The 21906-nt window shown below is 45.7% G+C and overlaps 2 protein-coding genes and 1 long non-coding RNA gene across 3 annotated transcripts; 2 read left to right on the top strand and 1 right to left on the bottom strand.

Moving 5' to 3' along the window:
• Positions 1-279: 279 nt before the first annotated feature.
• On the bottom strand, positions 280-12339 carry fpgs (folylpolyglutamate synthase). The gene is made up of 15 exons (XM_040197259.2): positions 11917-12339; positions 8263-8391; positions 8078-8131; positions 7836-7900; positions 5896-6010; positions 5192-5269; positions 5054-5115; positions 4242-4344; positions 4053-4130; positions 3831-3978; positions 3577-3660; positions 2412-2562; positions 2256-2331; positions 1788-1854; positions 280-1466 (listed from the first exon to the last, which is right to left on the bottom strand). The coding sequence occupies exons 1-15, from the start codon at positions 12169-12171 to the stop codon at positions 1096-1098; spliced, it is 1836 nt and encodes a 611-aa protein (XP_040053193.2). The 5' UTR covers positions 12172-12339; the 3' UTR covers positions 280-1095.
• Positions 6525-6970, top strand: LOC144388251 (uncharacterized). Its single transcript, XR_013452568.1, has 2 exons — positions 6525-6613; positions 6831-6970. It is a non-coding gene; the product is annotated as an uncharacterized LOC144388251 (long non-coding RNA).
• Positions 12340-12503: 164 nt separating the features above from the next.
• On the top strand, positions 12504-16715 carry cdk9 (cyclin-dependent kinase 9 (CDC2-related kinase)). The gene is made up of 8 exons (XM_040197261.2): positions 12504-12830; positions 12952-13065; positions 13447-13528; positions 14642-14732; positions 14854-15020; positions 15345-15516; positions 15611-15759; positions 15868-16715. The coding sequence occupies exons 1-8, from the start codon at positions 12790-12792 to the stop codon at positions 16231-16233; spliced, it is 1182 nt and encodes a 393-aa protein (XP_040053195.1). The 5' UTR covers positions 12504-12789; the 3' UTR covers positions 16234-16715.
• Positions 16716-21906: the final 5191 nt, after the last annotated feature.

Genomic DNA, 21906 nt, shown 5'->3' with positions numbered 1-21906 from the left:
AAGCGGTTAACAGACATGAGTTACCTCCCACAGAACTGTGTCAATAACTTCTATACAGATACGACTATTGTTTTATTATTACATCAGTGTGCTACTGGATCTGTCCACCTACCAGCATCTCTTATAGTCTTCATACCCCTTGAAGCTCTTTAACTATGATGTAGTCATAAGTGTGTCATGGCAGTGGACCCACCCTACAATTTACCACATGGACTGAACAAGAATTGTGTCTTTAATCAGAAAACTGTTGGTTCACAAGGGAAAGTACGCGAAAGACAATTTTCATATCCAGATTTTTTTAATTGACTCCATTTAAAGAAGCGAGCAAACCTTTTCCCCACGACTTACAAGAGACGAGTTTCATTTAAGAGCATCGTGTCTGGATAGAACTGAATTCAAACTCCATTGAGGTTACAGGGTGAAAGGATGTGAATAAACTTCCTTCCAGCTGATGACCTCAGATTTCCAATGAATAAATCACTGTGAGAATAGAAGGACCCAAATAAATTAGTACATATCCCAAATATTGTATAGTTTCAAGCTTTCAAAACTAGACTTAAAATGGTTATATTATTCCATTGTAAAATAGAATAGAGAATTTAATTTAGATACATGAACTCATCTGATGCCAACAGTTAGAATATATACACTTCTACATGAAGCAAGAGGAGACCATGGCAAAGGGATTTCATTACAAAACAAAGACACTGAAGGTGACGGACAAGAGTTCCCATCAGACATTGTCGGGGCAATTAAGGTGGTATTGTGACAAAGAAGCGCACTGCGGATGAGTGAAGCAGACTCCGCTACATGAAGGTACCTTTAGCATTTCATGTAAACATGTTGGGCTTCAAGTAAGACTGGAGAAGGTGAGCTCCACACGTCGGCGCTGCCTCTGTAAGGCTTCGGGTGAGGCTGGTTCTGTCGGGAGGACTGGATCTGCCTTGGTCTGGGCTATAATGCCAGGTGGGGGGGGGGCGAACGTCATTTTAGGTGAGCACCTGAAGTCACTGTGCATGAGCCAGTCAGCCCAAGACCTCATCTCTCTTGGAGAGGTAAACGTGCAGCCACGCCGTCTGAAGTGACACGTTCCGTTTACTTGGAGGACGCCGGGTCCAGATGCTTGAGGGCTCCTCCCACGAGGTGGAGGCTCCCGGTGATGAGCACGTGGACCTCGGCGGCGGCGCAGAGCGGAGCGGCTCTGGCCGCGACGCTGGGTTTCACCGGTAATTCCCCATGGGCCGGGTCTGCCAGCACAGAGTCCCTGCCCTGCGTGATCCACTGGAGGGCGCTGAGTATGCAGGGGAAGACCAGGGCGTCTGCCTTCTTCTCCGGGGCCAGGCTGCTCTCAATGAGCAGCGGAGCCCCTTTGGTGTGGCCCGAGCTGTTGTGGAGATGCCAGCTTCTCTCGTTGTCCAGGCAGCGAGTCAGCATGTGCTCCACCGAGACGTTGAAGTTCTGCTGGTCTGAGGAGCGACAGGATGACAAAGGTTTGAGTACAGTATCACAGATGGGGAAACTTTGTCAAAACTAGTTAGAGATCTAAAGCAATAGATCAACATTTTGTGAGACGCTTATCGGCTTTATTTTTATTTAAAAAGGTGACAATTTGTTTTTCTGCACCAAAGCTGCAGATCTCCGAAAATGCTCAACTACACCTTTAAAATCAACCACTGGGAGTCTCCAGGTAGCAAATCATCTCAGCAGCGCCTGTGGCAAAGAGTCACGAGTACGAGAACAAGTGATGTGTAGTGAATGGCCCTTCAACGTTCGTCTCCACCACTCACCTGCGTTGCAAGAAGCGATGGCTTCCGTGATGTTTGGGCAGAACACCGCAAAATCAAAATGGCATGGCTGAAGAGAGAAAGACCAGTTGAGCAGTCAGTACGGACTCGATTTAGCTTTCTTCAAATCAGGTTACACGGATTAGATCTCATGTTCCTCATTAAAAAGCGCAGAGGGGAGTCTGGAGAGCCAAAGACGCTTCAGTCCTTAAACGTTTCACATCAGATCAGCTGTCTGGAGGTCACGTGGTTACTTCCATGCGTGCACAGAGCACTATTTTACACACACACACACACTACGTTGTTAAAGACAATTACATTTTACTCATTCAGCAAAAAAAATATGGAAGTCATTTTTTTTTAGTTCAGTGATGATTTGTTCACGTCATCGAGGTAAAGGTTCTGGTTGGTCACTCAATGCTGTGAATAGCCAGTTTAGCCCCCGTGATCGCGGTTAAGACGGTTCCTCACCACCAGCAGCTTCAGCATGGCGGCAGAGTCTCTCTCCCCCGTAGCGTTGAAGAGCAAAACTCGGACCACGGGTCCACTGGAACACAAGCAGTTCACGGTTCTACATCAGTACGGTTTACGGGCGGCGTGGATGTTGCTACGTGGGGGCACCGTCACCTCGCATTCCTCTCGTGCTGGACTGCGGCCTCTCTGAACCAGTGCACGCAGGCCTGCATGCTGCGCATGGTGTGCGCTCCATCCAGGAAGTAGGTGACCGCTCCGTGTTTCAGCGTCTGATTCCTTCCCGGCCACTCGGTGTCTGCCAGCCCTGAGACCACAGTCACATCATGTCTACACGGCGCCGAACCCACAGATTTCATATTCTCAAAACGCGGCAAAGAATCCTTCTCTTTCCTGCAGGCTGAAACAGACTTTATTGGACCAACAAAAAAAACGTTGTTCCCGTTTTGCTTTCATTTTCTTTGGATCCAGGAGGACAGCAGACAGCTGCTCTGCCCTCCATCGCCACACGGTTTGCTTTGGACCAATAGGATGCTGCAGAAATGACCTTTGTCCGCTGAGTTCAACTAAGGTGCTTGAATCATTACAATCAGCTTGAAACAGCTGAGTCAGCAGCCAGAAGATACTTCAAAACACTGACTGTGCATCCATGCAGGTTTCATTTGTGTTCCTGCAACTGCCGTCATTTTGCCTGTTTAAGATTTTAAAATGCTGAGCATTACTACGCTGGAGGAGGAGATCTCACACACACACACACACACACACAAATAATCTTTGTCATACTTTAAAGAACGTTTTTTTCTGTGTTTACTTGTGCATTTGTATAGTGTGACAATCTGTAATTATAATCAGTGCGCACTCTTTAAACCTTTTCAAATTCTTTACTCTTGTAGAGTGAATGTGATTTATTGTATTGGTTATTAGTGCCTGTTATCTCAAGGTGGTCCCTTATTTACTTTAGTGAATTATTAATAATTTCTGGTCTCATTGTTCTTGTGATAGCAGGTGAGCTGTACCCAGCATGCAATTCAACGGGGTCATTTTATAAAATATTAGTGTCCAAACTGTCCATCGGTCACAAACTGGTGTCTTACCCGGTTAAAGAGCTTTAGTTGGGAGTTAATTCTTGTTATAAAGTCATAACCATGACTCCATCTCAGACACTATGACTGTGTGAAAAAAAACTAAGGAAATTTAAAACTGTTTTACGTCACAGCTGCTAAAAGTTGCAGAAAAAGTTCCGTCCCGATTGATTTGAACTATGACACAATAGCCGAGGCATCAAAAGGAGGATCATTCCGCTCTGATCTCCAGCACTCACCTTTTATCATGATGGGGCTGGGCTTGAAGGGAGGCGCCTGCCGTGGCGCCGCGCTCTCTACACTGCCTGAGGGGGGGCTCCGATCTGTGGAGCCAGGACAGCGTTAAGCCCTTTTCACACATTACATTTACAGAACACACCCGAGTTAGTCTCTGGCCCCCCTCACCCGCAGCACCTTTTGAGTCTAATCTGATAAGAACCTCCTACCTATAAAATTGATGGGACATAAAACAACCCCCCCTCCCCCGTCCCACCTGGTAGACATCTTCTCTGCAGCCACGTGTGACTGAGCTGCAGGGCGAGGGAGGCGTTGGAGCGCTGGTGCCGTCCTGCCAGGCCCAGATGCAGAGGTCCACAGTGCGCCTGGTATTCCTCCAGCTCTGGACACACCCACAGGGGACACTGCAACAACAGGTGGAGCGTATGACAGGAGCACGCATCTCCGCCCCTGCCTGACCGCTCGGCGGGTCACTTACCCTCATCTCACTGGCCCGACTACTCAGCGTCACCATCGCGTCTTCCGGCTGCTTGACCGTGAAGGCAGGAACGCCCAGCTGAAAGGCACGCACGCGATTACCAGCCAGCGAAAAAACTAAAATCGATGATATGAGATACAAACGTTCACCTCACAGGGAAACATGACCGACGTGTAGGAGTCAACACACCTTGAAAATGCCTCCCTTCTGCCAGGCGATCTTTTCAATGGTGTCTCCAAGAATCTGAGTGTGGTCGATACCCAGAGAGGAGATGCCACACACCCACGGCCTCCTGCCGACACACAACCACAGCGCACACTCAAGTTGGTAAAACTGCAGTTAGAGGGAATGCGTAGCTACAGTTGGTGCTGTACGTTGGGACAAACAGGAACATGACGATACCATGTTAGCACAATACCACATTTATTACAATCCAATGCCATTTAATTAAGATCAGCTCCCTGATTAACACAACTTACATGCAAGGACATCAGAAAAAGGACAAATTCACTTTTAAGGAGTCTTACAAATCTACATTTGAGTAAATATTTGATAGCCAGAACACAGTTGACAGGATATTCATTGCAGTGTTTTAGTGTTCAGATCCAAGGCGGACTATGATCCGCCAATTAGCATTCGCAGTGATGAAGAAATATCCGAGGCTCAAAATATTTGTTTAAAACCACCGCCCTGCACACAGTCCAGCGCTCCACGGGCTCTTGGACTTTGGCCGGATGGTACAACAGGGACAGCCCTCCTTTGGTAACCTGTAAACAGTTTGTCCTGGATCCTGTCCTTGCATGCACACAACCAGGCGACTATGTGAACAAAGAGGAAATAAATGGGGTTTTCTAATCTGCTTGGAGTTTTGAAAACATATCCTTCAAACTGCACTTAATTAAAGATATCAATAGATAGAATAATACAAATTCTAGTTGAGCAATATTTCAAGCTGGAAACAGCAAGTAAATAGGAATTGCGTTGTGAATATTGAGCCGTACCGTATAATGTTGGTGCAGTCGTATGCACCACCAATCCCAACTTCAATCACAGCCAAATCCACCTTGACAAAGAACAGTTATTTAGATTCCGAGGAAGTTGCCTTCAGAGCCGCGTGGTGCAGGCAGCAGCTAGCATACCTTCTCCTGAAGAAACACGTGGAAGGCCAAGATGGTGAGGAAACGGAAGTATGCCGGCATTGTTCCTCCGTGGGCGTCCTGCAGAAGAGAGAGCAAAGTTCTACACGTGAGGACTGAAAATCTACACTTGATGCAACGCTAAAAAGGTGGCGAGAACACAGAGACTGTGGGTCACAGTAGTCCTGCAATCAGGGTTGTCGGTTCGATCCCGGCTCCTGTAGCTGGGGCTATGCGTGTGAAGGCCAGTCACTGATGGCCAGCTGTCAGTGTGTGAATAATAACGTGCCGTTTACCAGCGTTTCCCTCGGCTCCACAGGCACTGAACCCCGGAGCACAAACAGCGCACACGTTGTGCCGTCTTCACACCTTTTCAGTGTCTTCGCTGTGTGACGCGCCGCTTCCAGTGGACACAATCGATGCATCATTTGTAATAAAAGTTGTTGGCAATCTGGTTGCCGACGCGTTACTGTGGAATCAAACAGCCACACGCAATTGGCGCTTTAAGATTTCTAGACTAGAAATGATTTCTCCTGCAAACAAAGTGCTTTTGTTCAAGGAATGACCACGTTTGCCCAAACATTATTTTGACCCCTGATAATGAAAGCAGAGTGATGTCACGTGATGGTCCTCACACGAGGTCTCTAATCTACTATGGACTCAAACACGGGCCGTGAAGCCGCTGATCAAACTGGAGCACACGTTACCTTTGTTTTGTCCAGTCGTCCATAAACCTGCCAGAAGTATTTGGTGAAGAGCTCTTTTCCAATGGGCTGCCCGTTGATCCGGATCCGCTCTCTGACTTGTACCAAATGTGGGGAACTTAAAAAAAAAAAAGAAAAAAGGGACTTTTAATGGACTGGTAAGTAAATAAATACCATGGCGGTGTATTATTTTCATGTTAATTATTAATGTGGTTTATTACACTTGCAGTCCTACGTAACAGAATCATATCAAGGACGTCATCTCTCAAAATGCTCGTGGCCACATACGATATTGGACAAGAATCTAGGCAATGCCTTTCAAATGGGGCCTTTGGAGAAATGGTCCTCTGCAGTGAGCCTTGGCATTTTGATGTTGACAAACAGTGTTGTTACAATCACAATCGATTGAACTGTCGATCTTATGGGTTTAGAAATGTACATTTATTTGAGTTGGATGATTCACACATATGCATTTGTCCCTCCTCTGACGTTGTCATTAAGGTTTCTTCCCTTTTCCCGATTGGCTGGCGACCAGTCCAGGATGAACCCTGTCTGTCGCCCAGGTTGTCTGGGACAGACTGCAGCCCCCCGCGACCCTGCGCAGGATAAGTGCTTTGCAGATGGATGGATGGATGGAACTGAAATTGGGAAGTTGGACCCACCTTACATCGGGCCAATGCACTGTACCTAAAGAGATCAGCACAGCCAATATGTTCAAAGAGTAAAATAAAACACTATTATTTTTTTAATTTATAGAATCACTTCTCATAATCCTCTTTGATAATCGGCTCAAAAAACGAAAGGAAGCAGTGAAATCTGTTGCATTTCGGTAGGCGCCAGTATGGCACTGGTTTCCAGTAGCCGACACCAATCCTCGACCCCATCCTCCTTCCTACGGCACGCCCACCACATCACCAACACCTCTTCTTCCACCTCAGGAACGCTGCACGGCGCCGACCCTCCTGCTCCTTTGCCACCACGGAAACTCCCATCCATGCCCCGACAACGTCGACTCTACTGCTCTGCAGCGGGCGCCAACCCGCCGATCGCATCTCCAAAATAAAATATTTTCGGCAGTGTCTGAAATGTTTCCTTATCGACTGTGGACCAACGTCAGAAACGATCGCCTGATTCATGAACGGCTGATCAGCCAAACACGCGTTGTCGTGCACCTGGATTTGCATACGGAAACGCCAGCTCCTTATAAGGGCATTAACGCAATAGATGCACCACGACTTCAGACTGATTCAAATCATGTCAGAGCAGAAACGGCACCGGTGGAGTAAACAGACCTCTGTAGAATACATTCTGATGTGTCCATTGTGGCCATAATGTACAGTATATATGGGTAGATGAAATCCAGCATTGTGATTGGTTGGGAGGTAGTCACGGGGTGTACTTTGTTGAGCCATGATGTAATGTACCAGTTTACATCTCGCACTGATATGGAACAGTGGTCAATCAAAATAACAGTAGCTTAAGTTGATAAATAGTATCGTACAGCCTGAGATGTTTTTTCTTGTTCCTTGTGTGCGCGGTTAAATCATTTCCATTTTATGTGAAGTCATTTGAAAGCTTAGTGTTGATTTTATTCCATTACAATTAGGCCAAATAAAAAGCCCTTCAGTAGGTCGATCTTGGGCTTCAAAAAGGTTGGTGACGAGTCCTCTACGGCTCAACAAAAACCTCAAAGAACGGCAATATGTTCAGAACGCTGCTGCTCACCTCCACCCACTGTGAACACTACGCAACCTCCACTGGCTCCCACTCAAACACAGGACAGACTTTAAATATTACTCATCACCTACAAAGCCGTAAACCACCACAAAGAAGGTTGGGGGCCGCTGTTCTACACCATCTACAAGTTAAAAACCCAAAACATGAGGCCCGTTTACCGACAGCTTCCTCCCTCCAATAAGCACATTAACACACTGCAGCTTTACCTGTAGAATCCTGTGCGGAAGCCGTGACGTCTTAAAATGTGCTCCGTGAACGCACATGTTGACCCCTGTAAGATAAACGGGGACACTCAGAGGCCTCATACAGTACACAACAGGTCACATGAGCAGTCACAGCTTGAATTATGTGAACAAAGGATGTAATATTTGCGAGGTGGAATCATTACTGTGCCTTTAAAATGTTACGTATAAAAGCCTTAAACAGGCCGGGTGACCCGTCAGCTCACCTTGCCCTTTGTTCCCGTCACATGAATGATATTGAGATGGTCCAGTTCTTCCACCTTTGATACCGGCACAAAAACATCAGATAAGACTGAGGGAAATAAATAGTCTGTCACACAACAACAGCATCCTCTGTAATCCTTCAAGTGGGCACAGACCAACACTACAAAATATAAAAAAAGGGACTCGCTGTGAGGCCGGAGCGTTCCAGGAAGCCCCTCATGGCCTGCAGCTGCAGCTGAGGGTTGCTCCGCTCTCTTCGGACCTGCTCCAGAGAACTGGCATTGGTTTGTAGTGTGTTCAAAGTGCAAATGGCATCCTGCAGCAAAAGGAAAGGGGGAAATGTCTGAGCCACGGCACAGGACAGTAGCTGGACACACGTGACGTGTTGCCATATGCAAAACATGGAGCCTGGCTGATACCTGGTCCCAGGAAGGGATTGGTGCACACATTAAAACCAACTGGATTTAATGTGCTAATTAATGGGATTGAAAGGTGTTGGTAGGTGTACACATGACAAGGAATATGAATCCAGTTTTTCTATTGTCTTGGTACGCTGCAGCCACAGCCAAGGACAAGGGCAGGCTGCAGCGTGTCATCCGCTCTGCAGAGAGGCTGATCGGCTGCAATCGGCCATCCCTGCAGGACTCTGAAGCAGCTAAAAAGATCGTAGCCGACCCCTCCCACCCCGGACAAAACCTGTTTGTGCCCCTTCCATCTGGCAGGAGGCTGAGGTCCATCAGGACTAAGACCTCCCGCCACACCGACAGTTTCTTCTCGTCGGCAGTCGGGCTCATCAACAGAGCCGATCCCCCACTGACTGACTGACATTCCACCGGTCACCTTCACACTGCACATGTCACTTTAACGGTTATTTTTCACTTTGTCGTCACTCGTCACTTTGTTACTTGTTCGCTAGTGCACTTTATGCTTAATATTTTATAACTTGGTTAATATTTTAAATTTCTAACTAACTTTATTCTCTTTTATACTAACCCATAGCCTTATACTACTAACTCATTGCATTTCATTTTATTGTATTACTTGTGCACTGCTGTCTTGTTGTCTATTGTTACACTGTCTACTCTCACGCACCAACCGCCAAGACAAATTCCTTGTATGTCTGACATATTTTGGCAATAAATGTTTCCTGATTCCTGATGTTTGGCACACTTGTTGTCCATTGAGGCCGACGATGACGCCTACGGTGAGTTTAGTGCTGGCTGTGTAGTCCGATCCTGGATCCACAGGTCTTGTAGCACGTGGGACATGTGCAGGTCCTAGTGGTTGTACTGGCAACCTTGGTGGAGTTTATTTCATGTCTTCTTTCATCTCCTGGCCGTCTTGTCCTCCTCCAGTGCTTTGGTCCCGTCTCGGCACATCTGCCGCCAGATGTTACAATCAGCAGCCACGCCCTCAGTCAGCATGGTTACATGGATTCCAATAACTGGCTTAGTCGAACTGAAATCAAATGATCCGTTTCATGTAAACATCTTTGTCCGACTATGTGCGGTCCGACTACGATCCGACTAACACCCCTGGATAACTCCATCCGATCCAGTTGACAGTTCGACTATCGCGGCATTTGACGGTGAATCGGATGAGGAACTGGACTTTGCGTCTTTGCGCATGCTTGAGATCCCGACGGCGTCTTCTTTACGTTATCAAATCAGCCAATAGCGCCATTCGCATTCACTGTGCTCCTATTAACATCATGCACAGATAGTAGAGGGATGTAGCTTCACCTTGCTCTCCGCTCGCCATCTTTCTCGTGATGTTGTTGGTTGTTGTTGGTCGTGGTGAAGCGGTCAAGCGGAAATGGCTGTATCACAACTAGTTGTAATGAAAACAGCGCCACCTATCGTATCGGATATGACATGCTCTCGGCCAATGATTAGATTTATTCACCGCCATGTATATTGGGATAATAGCACCTCCCCCCGAAAGAGAGCATCGTCCGACTAAGCAAAGATTCCAATTATACCATCATGTAAACACACTGAGAGTCTGATTTTACTCTTCTTCAGCACCGTGTTTATTTGGTCTTTATAGCCCTTCTTCTGGCCTCCAGCAGAGCGTTGGCTTTAGGCGAGCTGTGCATACAGCACTCAGTGAGGCATCGTAGCTGGTGGTGGGTGACGGTGGCCTCTTACAGTGCTGAGTCATTCCGAGCATGCACTGTGAACGAGAGAGCCTCAGGCAACGGTAGAGGAGGGTGCTGATGCAGACAGTTTGATACGCAGATTTTCGTATGGAGATGGAAGTTCTTGAATAGAAAAGACCGGCGCCTCCCAAAGGCAACTGATGCTTGCTGGCCTCTGTTCTGGACCTCATTATGGTCTCGGTGGATGTGCGCTCTTCATCTGCTGGTGTGAAAACGAACAACTTTTCTAGTCATCCGACCGCTCAAACCGCTTGAACACGACATGTCATTATTCACCTATAGGTCGATGACAGGAGCTACCACACAAAGTGCCACCTGCCCGTCAGGAACTACATTCACACGCAGCGGTCACGGGAGCAGTGTTGGGTTACGTGTCCTGCCCAAAGACATGGACACGCCCTGGGATCGCGTTGCCAGTCCTCAGGTTGGAGAGGCTGAGCTCTCCACACACCCAGACGTCAGTAAAGCCCCTGAGGGTTGAGGGGGAGATGTTTGGGCCGTGGCCTCAAGTGCACGAGATCCGACCGCCCTCAGCTTGTTGGAAAAAATGATTTAAAAAGTGAAATGTGGCAGAACTTTGGCCCCATTACATAGCATGTGTAATCAATGGTATGATGGTTTGTGGTTTAAAAGAAACAACAGTAACATGAATAGGGCAATGACTAACGCAACAAGTTGCTCTGGACAGCTGGTTACATTACTGCGCTCAACTCAGCCGACGCTTGGATTGTAGTGCGCGTCTATGCTGACATTTACGGTATTGAAAAAGTAACCGGAATAAAATCTGTTTAATCAAATATTCTGGACAATGACTGAAGTATGTATGTGTGTTCAGGACCATTCTGACTGCTATTGTACAAAAAAGGAATACGTTTACTGTACAAAGTTGGATAGTTATCCTATATTTCAAGTTCAAAAGGACCATTTCTCAAGTTTGAACTGCAATAAAAATACTTTTCTCAATAATTCCAGTCAAAGACTAACATACATGTGTTGAGGACATATCTGACTACTATTGTAAGAAAATTGAAAAAAACTTTACTGAACATATTGCGATTTATTCAAAGTAAAAGCCCTGTAAACATGTAATTGCATGTTCAAAAAGACCATATCTCCATATTTGAAATGCAATAAAAAAATAGCCTTTGGGTAAGTCTCACACAAAGACATTGTTCCGTCTGAGGGCCCGAGTACACGTGAGTGACAAACACGTAACACACATACGTAACACACGCGCGCGCACACACACACAGACGCAAACAGTAACAAAACAGCGCAATAATTAACGCAACAAATTGCTTCGATCATCTGGTTACAGATTGACATGTTAACAGTTTCGTGTTTCTTTAGCTTTAGAGTGTTTCCGTAATGTTGAGTTCAAACAAAACACAAAACATGAGAAGAAAAACAGCGGCTTGGACCACGTGTCTGCACTGACGTGACAGCGTGCCGCGTGCACACCGGCAGCTTCCACCGCACATACACACACACACACACACACACACACACACACACACACACACACACACACACACACACACACACACACACACACAGTCAGCCATGTTTCTATGATCCCAAAAACTGTGCACGCACTACAGCTTTAACCCAAACGTGTCCACACAGCGCCGGCCGCTAGCTCGCTAGCAGGCGGCTGAGCGAGCGGCAGGAGGGGCGTACCTGGTACTCCATGCCCGGTATCTGCGGCGCCGCCTCGGTGCTGTAGCGCCTGAGAGACAGACCCGCCGAGCCGAAAGGCCAGTGGTGCGTTCCGAGCCGCGCGGCAGAGACGGAGCCCCGCTGCCACATGCGCAACATGCACAGCACCATGGCGCGAAGAGCCGTCCCGGAAGCCGCGGCCAAATATGGGCGGTCCCGCCTACGCACGCAAATGACGTCGGGACGCGCCCCAGTCTTTTGACAGAAAGTATTCATAAAAGAATAAGAAAAAGATTATTTATATTTGTATATATTATGTATATTTTAGCAGGTACGTGTAGTGCCGTTTTCTGTTGTTTATGTGGTCTATGTAACCGGGAACTTGTCTGTGTATAGCTCACTAAACAAATCTTCCATATTGCAAGCTATAAATGACCTCTCGCGGCCCATCTGCAGTACCTTCGCGGCCCACCAGGGGGGCGCGCCCCACACTTTGGGAATCGCTGGCCTAACGTTTGATTTGTGGGACGAACGTGTAACCACAGGGACACATGGCCCAATTACGTCACGTTAAGTAAAGTATATCTTCCAGGCAGTAGTGCTCCTCCAGGCCACCAGGTGTCACGTTCACTTCCCTGCACTAAAACGCCATGTTGCTGCCTTCAAGAACCGTTACTGCCCAAAGAAGTTCACAAATATTATTGGACTAGAAGTAATATTTTGATTAATTGATATCATATTCATATGTGAATTGAATGGACTGTCAGTTTTTTCTATATATTATTTGCACTGGTATCAATAAATAAATCAAAGAATCACTTGCTGAGCTCGCGGAGCCTGAGTTTCACTTGAACGCAACACTCTCAACACACAGCGGGGTCGCAGACTGAAAACATGCAGCGAGAGAAAACAACCAACTCCGGCGCGGCTGAAAAGTAAGAATATAATGGTTTACATGTTTACCTTTAAAACGAGTGTATTTCAATGAATATAGTAAAATGGTTCAGATCCTGTTTAGCTTGTGTTCCAACAATATGAAATTACATTTCTCTTCAGGCCCGACCGAGAGGCCGCCATCATGTCGAAATACTACGATGGAGTTGAATTTCCTTTCTGTGACGAGTTCTCCAAATATGAAAAAATGGCAAAAATAGGACAGGGAACCTTTGGGTAAGTCTCACACAAATGTCCCTTTCTGTGTGTGTTTGAGTGACTAACACGTAACGTTGTACTTAACGGAGAGTATTGTGTTAGCTGTGCTAAGCTAAGCTAACACAAGTCACGTTAAGGTAACGTTAGTAACCGTGTTTGCAGGCGTTCAAACAGCAAAGAGACGTTATACATGTCAACAAATCTAGAACGTAACGTTGGTAACGTACTGACGTAAATGTAGAGTTGTGGGGAAATAGTTGTTGGCATTAAATGGTGCAAATAATATTCAATGTGTGGTTTATAATTGCACCGTAGTTTACTTGTTGTCGTTGTTTGTAAAACAAAGCGAAAGTGCTTTATTTGTTATGTGGCTGTCATGTTGTTATTGTCGTTTCACAGGGAGGTGTTCAAAGCGAAGCACAGACAGACTGGGAAGAAGGTCGCTTTGAAGAAAGTGTTAATGGAGAATGAGAAGGAAGGGGTAATATTCCACTCTAATTATTTCAATGGCTGATGTGGAATTATTTTACTTTAAATATATATATATATATATTTGATCCATATGACCCGAAGGATGTTTCTAGTTACACGTTTCAGTGTCTGCCCTCAGTTTACAACCTTAGGAGGACGAAGTTTGACATACGTGTGTAGTCGCCTGCCGCTAAATTGAGTTTGATTTGACTTGAATCATGTACATCAGAAGAGATTTTATTCTGGGGAGCGGTGGTCAACTGGCTGGCCAGCATTGCTCAGATTGTACCAGAAAAGGTGGTATCATGATCTTTGCAAAAAAACATCTTTGACGTGATGTAACGCGCCCACGACAATCCGCATTGAGATCCCTGCAGCGTCTTCACTTCCCCTCCAACTTTCCATTCTTTCACTCCAAGTCAGAGTTGCCAGTTTAGCAAAAGGTACTAGCAGGAAAAACCTAGCCACCTTTTCTGCTGTTATTGGAGACTTTTCTGGTGTCTGCCATGATAGTCAGTCTCACAGGAGCCTCCCAGCTGCAGTTGGAGCAGAGATGAATCGCTGATCCCACAGCGTCCACTACGGCTATGCAATTTAGGGATTGCTGTCATTTAGCGGCCCTTCGCTCTCCGAGCAGAACCTCGTTACTCGTTCTACACGGGTCCTCCTTTTACGGGCTTGGGAAGCTGTCGCTCTGATCCACGTGGGTCTGCCTCGATTCCATTGGCTCTGACGATTCCATAGAGAGGCTGGACTTAGAAATCAGCCGAAAAAATAAAAAGGCTCTAAAAATTAGTCCGCTATTGCTGACAAAGTACAATACAAGAACCCCTTTACACTGATATTTGTAGCCCAGCGAGCGTTTCAAATACAGCTCTATATGGAACACTGGGTTTTGTTAAACATTATAATCCATAGAAGTCTTTAAAGTGCACATCCAGCACTTGTTTCTGGCGTTCAGACACCAGTATGATGTGACGAGCAGGTCCAGTGTTACTGACCTGCTGTTTACATGCTGAGCACACAGTGCTGTTTCCCTCTGCTCTGATATTGACTGCATGCTGAATTCATATTAGTGTATCAGTGCTTGTTAGGTCATTATAAGGGTCTCTCTTTGTTTCAGTTCCCGATCACGGCTCTCAGAGAGATCAAGATCTTGCAGCTGCTCAAACACGAGAATGTGGTCAACCTGATAGAGATCTGCAGAACCAAAGGTTGGTGTCAAACATCCATGTCTGTTCTCCATCTTACGTTTGCCACGCCTAAATGTTTCCTCAGGCCAAGAAGAGTTTTTTTTTTTGGTTCTTTAATTTCGACTTGTCATTGTTCTTGAAGCTACTCAGTACAACAGATACAAAGGCAGCATCTACCTGGTGTTTGACTTCTGTGAGCACGACCTGGCCGGGCTGCTGAGCAACGCCAATGTAAAGTTTACACTCGCAGAGATCAAGAAGGTCATGCAGATGCTGCTCAACGGATTGTACTACATCCACAGAAACAAGGTGAGGCGTTGTTCCACGTCATCATCGCCTGGTTCTTCTGAGTAGGGATCTCACACCGAAATGTACGAACCGATCCCTGGTTCTCCTCCTGACTTCAAGGACTTCTTTATCATTATCAGACAATCAGGAGAAAATATAAATGACCATCTCCAAATGCATGTTTGTGATGGCATTCATGACCAAATCAGTTAATCCCACATTGTGTGCAGCATGGGACGTGTCTGCATATTTTATATCCTGTTTTAAACCCTAGAAATGCCACCTCATTTATCAATCTCAACCGCCTCTCTTGTGTGTTCACCCGTATGTTATCTCTTTGATCAGATCCTTCACAGAGATATGAAAGCAGCCAACGTGCTGATCACCAGAGATGGCGTCCTGAAGCTGGCCGACTTTGGTTTGGCTCGAGCCTTCAGCCTGGCTAAAAACAGCCAGGGGAACCGCTACACCAACCGCGTGGTCACACTCTGGTACAGGCCTCCAGAGCTGCTGCTGGGTGAGAGGCGACCACAAAGCTTCTCACTGAACACACAAGAAGCGACATGCATCTGGACTCTATATTTATTTCCATGTCATATATTTTCTCAAAGGTGAGCGAGACTATGGCCCCCCCATCGACCTGTGGGGAGCAGGCTGCATCATGGCGGAAATGTGGACCAGGAGTCCCATAATGCAAGGGAACACTGAGCAGCATCAACTCACTCTCATCAGCCAGCTGTGTGGTTCCATCACTGCTGAGGTAAGATGCCGTCTAACAGAACATCAGCACAGACTGAAGTTGCATTACTTGGGGACATGCGTGTGTTTTCTGTCATGGGGATCATGATCTGTTCCGGCTTCCTGTCAGGTGTGGCCGAGTGTGGATAAGAAGTATGAGCTTTACCAGAAGATGGAGCTGCCTAAAGGCCAGAAGAGGAAAGTAAAGGATCGCCTGAAAGCGTATGTCAAAGACCCGTACGCCCTGGATCTGATAGACAAACTCCTGGTCCTGGACCCGGCACAGCGCATAGACAGCGACGACGCGCTCAACCACGACTTCTTCTGGTCTGACCCCATGCCGTCAGACCTGAAGAACATGCTCTCCACCCACAACACCTCCATGTTTGAATATCTGGCCCCACCCAGACGGAGAGGCCACATGCCCCAGCAGCAGCCCAACCAGAACAGAAACCCAGCCACCACCAGTCAGGCTGAGTTTGATCGGGTGTTTTAGTGCTTGAAGTCCTTTTGTTGTTATTCACAAGTGTCTTTCCCAACCAGCCGAATCTCACATTGCGGTTTTGGTTGCGTTCTGGAGACCTACTGCTCCGTGTGCACAGCAGAGGACGCGGGTTGTTTACGCTGACCAGGAACAGGGCTCTTAATATTCAGTTCATGTCATGTATGCAAGCCAGGTTATTATTTTCCAACCTGGTGTGGTCTTCCCAGGTAATAATGAAGAGAGTGATGGTTGACTCTGGCTCCGCTCGCCTTGATTAGGCCCCATATAGTTTTATTTTGATTAGTAATTTTTTTTTTTTTACATTTTCCCACATAATTATTATCATTGTTTTGTTTAAAACAAAAAAAGCTGTGTCTTTAAAGGCTGTGGGTTTTTTATTTATGTTAAAGTGAGAAATCTATTTAAGCCATTTTACACAAAGAATTCACAAATGGCTAAATATAACGAACCCAAAATAAAAGTTCTTACTTGAATAAGATTGTGTGATCATGGGTTTTTGCTGAGGTTCACGTCCAACACACCAATGTACATTTTCCTGGTGTTCTGAATATCGTGTGACAGAAACACGAGCTTTGAGCGCTCACTGAAGAAACTGAGCGAGAGCAGCTGCACTCGAGCTTGTTCCTCTAGAGAGCGAGACGGAGGCCGTCGGGGGGAAAGGGGGTCTTCACCACACTGATCGTGGCTGAGCGGCCATGCAAGGTTCTTGCCTCAAAGTTGGGTTCATCGTCATTCTCGGGGCATAGTTTCCCTTCTGTTGTTAAAAACTAAGAAAATTCGAATCTTTTGCTTCAAACGAAATGAGATCATGTAGAACTTAAACAAAGTCAACATTTATTGGCCACCAAAGCTTGACGTCCGGTTGCATTTGCAGCCTCTTGATTCAAGCCGTTGTCTTTTTCCCTGGTGTGCCCTGTGATCCACACTGCTGCAGCCTGAACTTTCTGCCCTCGTTCGAAATGATGATTGGTGATTTGGTGATGATGTCTGACCTGCATGACCGTCACCCAGAAATCCACCAAACCAAACGTTTTTGGTTGGCACCTTCCTCACGTGAGGAATATCTTTAGTTGTCAGCCTCCGTTATCCTCATCACGTACACTTGTCAGTGAAATCTAAAAGAAGTGAGAGCTGAGCGGAAGAAAAACAAGTGAATTTACGTTTGTGTCCTGTAGTTAAAAGACTCCCTGACTTTACAAACGGCCAAAATGAAAATAGTGTCCGGGTCCACAGTGTATACTTCAAGAAATGCATTTACCAAAACTATTTCTTTCCTTTACATATGAATGTGCATGGTGCTTCTGGTGGTATCCTTTGTGGCTACTAGCGTTAATGTCGGCTTACGAACAAGTAAACACATTTTTGGTGCCACCAATGGCTTCGACGAGTCACATGACCAGTAAGCGGGGCCCTTCTGTCTGCAGTTATATCTCAGTATAAATACACGTGTTCTGTGAAGGCCTCGCAGTTTGTTAGAGAGCATTGCTGAACAAAGAGCATCATGAAGACCACGGAGCTCACCAAACAGCTCAGGGATAAAGTTGTAGCTTAGCATGAAGCAGCGTTAGCTTCTAAAAATGTTTCCCAAGCTTTGAATAGTTCACGGAGCAGCAGAAAATCCATCCGTCAAAAAAATGGAAAGAATATACGGCAGGAAGAAAGCCGCTGTTGAAAGTAAAGCGTAAGAAATGCCGTTTGGAGTTTGCCACAAGCCACGTGGGACACAATACGTGGGAAAAGGTGCTCTGGTCAGACCTGGTCAGGGACACGTGGTGGTGGTCACATCTGTGGGGATGCTTCTCCTCAGCAGCTACAGGGAGACCAGTCACAGCTGAGGGAAAGAAGCATGGAGCCAAATACAGGACAATCCTTCATTCAAATCTAAGGCAGTCTGCAATTTAAAAAAGTCCTTTCTATCTATGGCACAAAGTAAGGGAAATGTGATGTCACAACTGTGCATTACAGAGACCTTTCTAGTGTCACGGTGAATGACGTCGACCGACTATAATACTATAGCATTATTCTATTTTCAGACTGGCCGTTTGAGAGAGAAGTTTTCTTGAACATTGAAGCATATTAACATGTTAGATGGAAACGACAAAAACGTGGCAAAGAACAAGATATGTCTAAGAGTCTTAAGCAGAGCCTAAAATCCTCTACGCCTAACGCATTTACTAATATGCAAATATAGCATCCTATATTTCTTAAGGATCCCCTCAGGCTCATAGTTTCACTGTCTAACAACAGGCTGCATGTGGTGTCAAACTGGAGCTTTCCTCAGATGATGGATTGCTCTTTTAGTTCCAGAGCTCCTCTGCTCCATTCTGTGTGTGTGTGTGTGTGTGTGTGTGTGTGTGTGTGTGTGTGTGTGTGTGTGTGTGTGTGTGTGTGTGTGTGTGTGTGTGTGTGTCAATGATGAACAGCAACCAACATAAATTAGAAAGTGCTCCAATGGACAGATGGACCCCCGACTAAAGCCGCCTGCAGGCAAATAGCCTCACATTTTCTGCATAGAAACCACCCTGCTGATTGTCTCAATGAATGAGAGGTCAGGAGCCAAACTGATGCTCTAAGCTGTGCCAGCTTTGGGCCGGAGAAGGTTCACTGGGAACTGGCGCTAGAAGCTCCATCACGGTGTCCGTCTGACGGATGTGATGGCAGCGCGTCAGGGTTTGTCTTGAGGCAAACGCGTCTCAGAGTGGGATGTGGGATTAGTTCTTTACATGCAAAATGGTTGAACAAGCTTGTCATAATATGTCAAACATATTTCTACACACTTCCATTAGACTTTTTTTCTTTATTTGAAAATTGGTCCGAGGTGAATCTTGATTTTCTCTAATAAAATAGCAAGTATATATATATAGCCGGACCACCACACAATGTTACAATGGAAGGACAAGGAATTGGACGGGGTCAACAGCCAGAGAGAAGAGGAAGAGGAGTGTGGCTGCCTGGCGGAGGAGTTGGGAGGCAAAACAGAGGAAGAGGCAGAAGAAGCCGATGACACCTGAGGGGATAAGAGCCACACCTGTGCACATATTATTGGGCCAAGCAGTACAGAGGCTTTTTACACTCTCCACAGGGATCTCACCCCTAAACAAGAAAGGGTCAGATCGGAGATGACTTTCCAAAGAATCCAATAGTTTGGGACGATGTCAGTTTCCGTGGCTCCAACATCATCAGGTGATGGTTTGCGACCTGAAACAGGATGCTGATGGCGTTTCTTCCACCCTACTCCACATCCCTCAACCCCATGGAGAGAAATATGTAAAAAGCCAGGAGTTAAAAATGCAATGTAAGTCGCTTTGGATAAAAGCATCAGCTAAATGACCTGTAATCTAATCTAATCACAGCAGACGCCTGCAGAGGCGGGATAAGACACTCTAAAAGATTCTTTCCACGCTGCATCGCAAGAGTATGCAGTGATGTCTTTTCCTCTGTAACACAATGACGTGGTCCATCAACAAATTACGGTACAAACAGTAAAAGCGTAAATGTGAATCCAGTCTCTTGCCATCAATCTCCCACATACACACAATTTACAATAATTGTCATCAAAACTTAGTTTACATCAGAACAGAACCTCCAGAGTACATTGTTCTACTGACAACATGACTCGGCAATCTGACTGTCTGGTCCGTACACGATGACACGAGGACTCGTCATTCTGATGGACTGACATGTTCACCCACGCAGACATTTACTTTTAAGAGATGAACGAAGGACTTTGAGCAGGAGACTGGCTTTGCAGGCAATCCGTGGTGTTTTGCTATTTGTACTAATAGTTTTGAGAAATGTACATTCTGTTTTGTTGAGGATGATTCGAGAAATTTACCAAAGCAACTGAGAAAAACTGCAAGCACAAGAAACCGATTGCTGCTGTGTTCACTTTGCTCTGCCGAGGTGATTTAATCTGCATGGTACTATGCAGTCCTCTGCAGGCACAGATTCTTGCTAATAATGTTAAAGTGCCTATAAAAAGTATTTACCTTCATTGGATGTTTTAATCAATTATGCTCAACATATATATATTTAACTCTTTAATATCAAAGTGGAAACATATTTCTACAAAATAATGTCAACATTAAAAATATAAAAATATGGTAAAGTAAATGATTTTATAAATACTTGCCCCTTAAGGTCAGTATTTAGTAGTAGTAGTAGTAGTAGTAGTCTGTGTGGGTGTCTGAATCAGGCTATTTTTGCTGCTGCAGCTTAATTCTGTAGTATTCCTCCGCACACTAAATATCTATGAATAAACACTCACTCTCTATTAAAAAGAACTGTTTCCTAACAGACTATGATAAGCTTGCATCATGACGCAGCTGACTGCTTATACACAGACCCTCTTCTTCTCAGCGTTGGATAAGAAGTGCTTATTGTATGTTTACATGCTTAAGGATGGTTCAGTACACAGGCCCCCACCCTTGATCACGCTCTTTGTGTGAATTTTAATTTGCAGTGCACACTTTTGCAGACAGTGACTTCTTCTTGCAAGAATCCAACAAAACATGTTAAAGACAAGATCTGTTTGATTATTTTCTTCATTTCAGTTCCAAAAGAGTCAACAGCGGGTACAATTACCACACCGCCCAAAGGTCTAACCAGAAGCACGCCATCCACCAACAACCGCTTCCTGTTTCCAGTTCTCCCCACTCATTTCTACAAATCGGACCCAGTTTCTTTGTGGATCTATTTCATGAGAACCCCGAGTTCAGACCAGGAAGTGGAGCCGCAGTCTTACACACTTACCCGCGCTTTTATTAAAGCAGTTACCCAAAACCCTTTAGAGCCTGTGTTTGTGCCAAAGGCCCCTCAGATGAATGAAATCCAAAGTAAACTGTCAAGGAGTTTAACAAAAGAACCTAATTGAAGACAGCATCAACAACAGTGCAATTAAATGCAATCATTTTAAACATATAGCTCCGTCATCTAAATCCGTATTAGTGAATGATTTGATATCAGATAACCATACTGATGTATTTTGCTTTACTGAAACTGCAGCTGTGAAAATGTCACAATAATCAGCAACATTGAGATATTTAAGTCTTCAAAAAAAATCAAAAATGATGCTCTGGTCCACACTCACATATGTCCGTCCATAAAGCCACCCTGCATGGCAAAAAATGCACTGTTGACGAGTTGTATCTATACAAGTGGTCGAAGTATCTCATGACCTTTCAGTTTTCATTTCAGCCTCCCAAATGTTGATTTCAAACTATTCCAGTTTTTTTCCAGCACAGAAACCAGGATTATATTGAATTGTTCTCTACACTTTTCTTTTAGGAGGCAGCGAGGCCGAGCCAATCAGGAAAGGCACAATCATATTCTCCTACTCTCTCCATCACTTTCTTCAACTTGTTTATTTTGTCATTTCCCTCCTTCCGCCACCTTGTCAGTCCTACCCAGTGATGCATGTGCGTGGCTGATGGCATCCAGCGTTCTGGGCAGCACACATGAAACGTGTCCTGTCACTCACTTCAGGCAACCATATGTGTGCCGGCACAAGCTCGGTGCCAGAGGCGGGCGGTCTCTGCCAGAAAACATTAGGAAAGCAGCAGGGTGTCATTAAAGCGGCACAATGATTGATTAAGCGTACAATGTGGGCTTGAGACCTGCTAGTCACTACCGCTACCTCTCCCTCCATACGCACACACACACACA

This window comes from Gasterosteus aculeatus, chromosome 14 (assembly GCF_964276395.1).
Source record: "Gasterosteus aculeatus chromosome 14, fGasAcu3.hap1.1, whole genome shotgun sequence".
NCBI classification, from domain to species: Eukaryota; Metazoa; Chordata; class Actinopteri; order Perciformes; family Gasterosteidae; genus Gasterosteus; species Gasterosteus aculeatus.
This window is presented reverse-complemented; position numbering and strand designations above follow the sequence as displayed.

Bases quoted from the DNA above. Each gene is read 5' to 3' on its own strand.
- fpgs (XM_040197259.2), bottom strand. From the start codon at position 12,171: ATGAATACTTTCTGTCAAAAGACTGGGGCGCGTCCCGACGTCATTTGC. The intron at 5,116-5,191 runs GTATGCTAGCTG...TTCTTTGTCAAG, and splicing joins ACGTGTTTCTTCAGGAGAAG to GTGGATTTGGCTGTGATTGA. The intron at 3,979-4,052 runs GTAAGTGACCCG...CTGTTGTTGCAG, and splicing joins GTCGGGCCAGTGAGATGAGG to TGTCCCCTGTGGGTGTGTCC.
- cdk9 (XM_040197261.2), top strand. From the start codon at position 12,790: ATGCAGCGAGAGAAAACAACCAACTCCGGCGCGGCTGAAAA. The intron at 15,021-15,344 runs GTGAGGCGTTGT...CTCTTTGATCAG, and splicing joins ACTACATCCACAGAAACAAG to ATCCTTCACAGAGATATGAA. The intron at 15,760-15,867 runs GTAAGATGCCGT...GCTTCCTGTCAG, and splicing joins GTGGTTCCATCACTGCTGAG to GTGTGGCCGAGTGTGGATAA.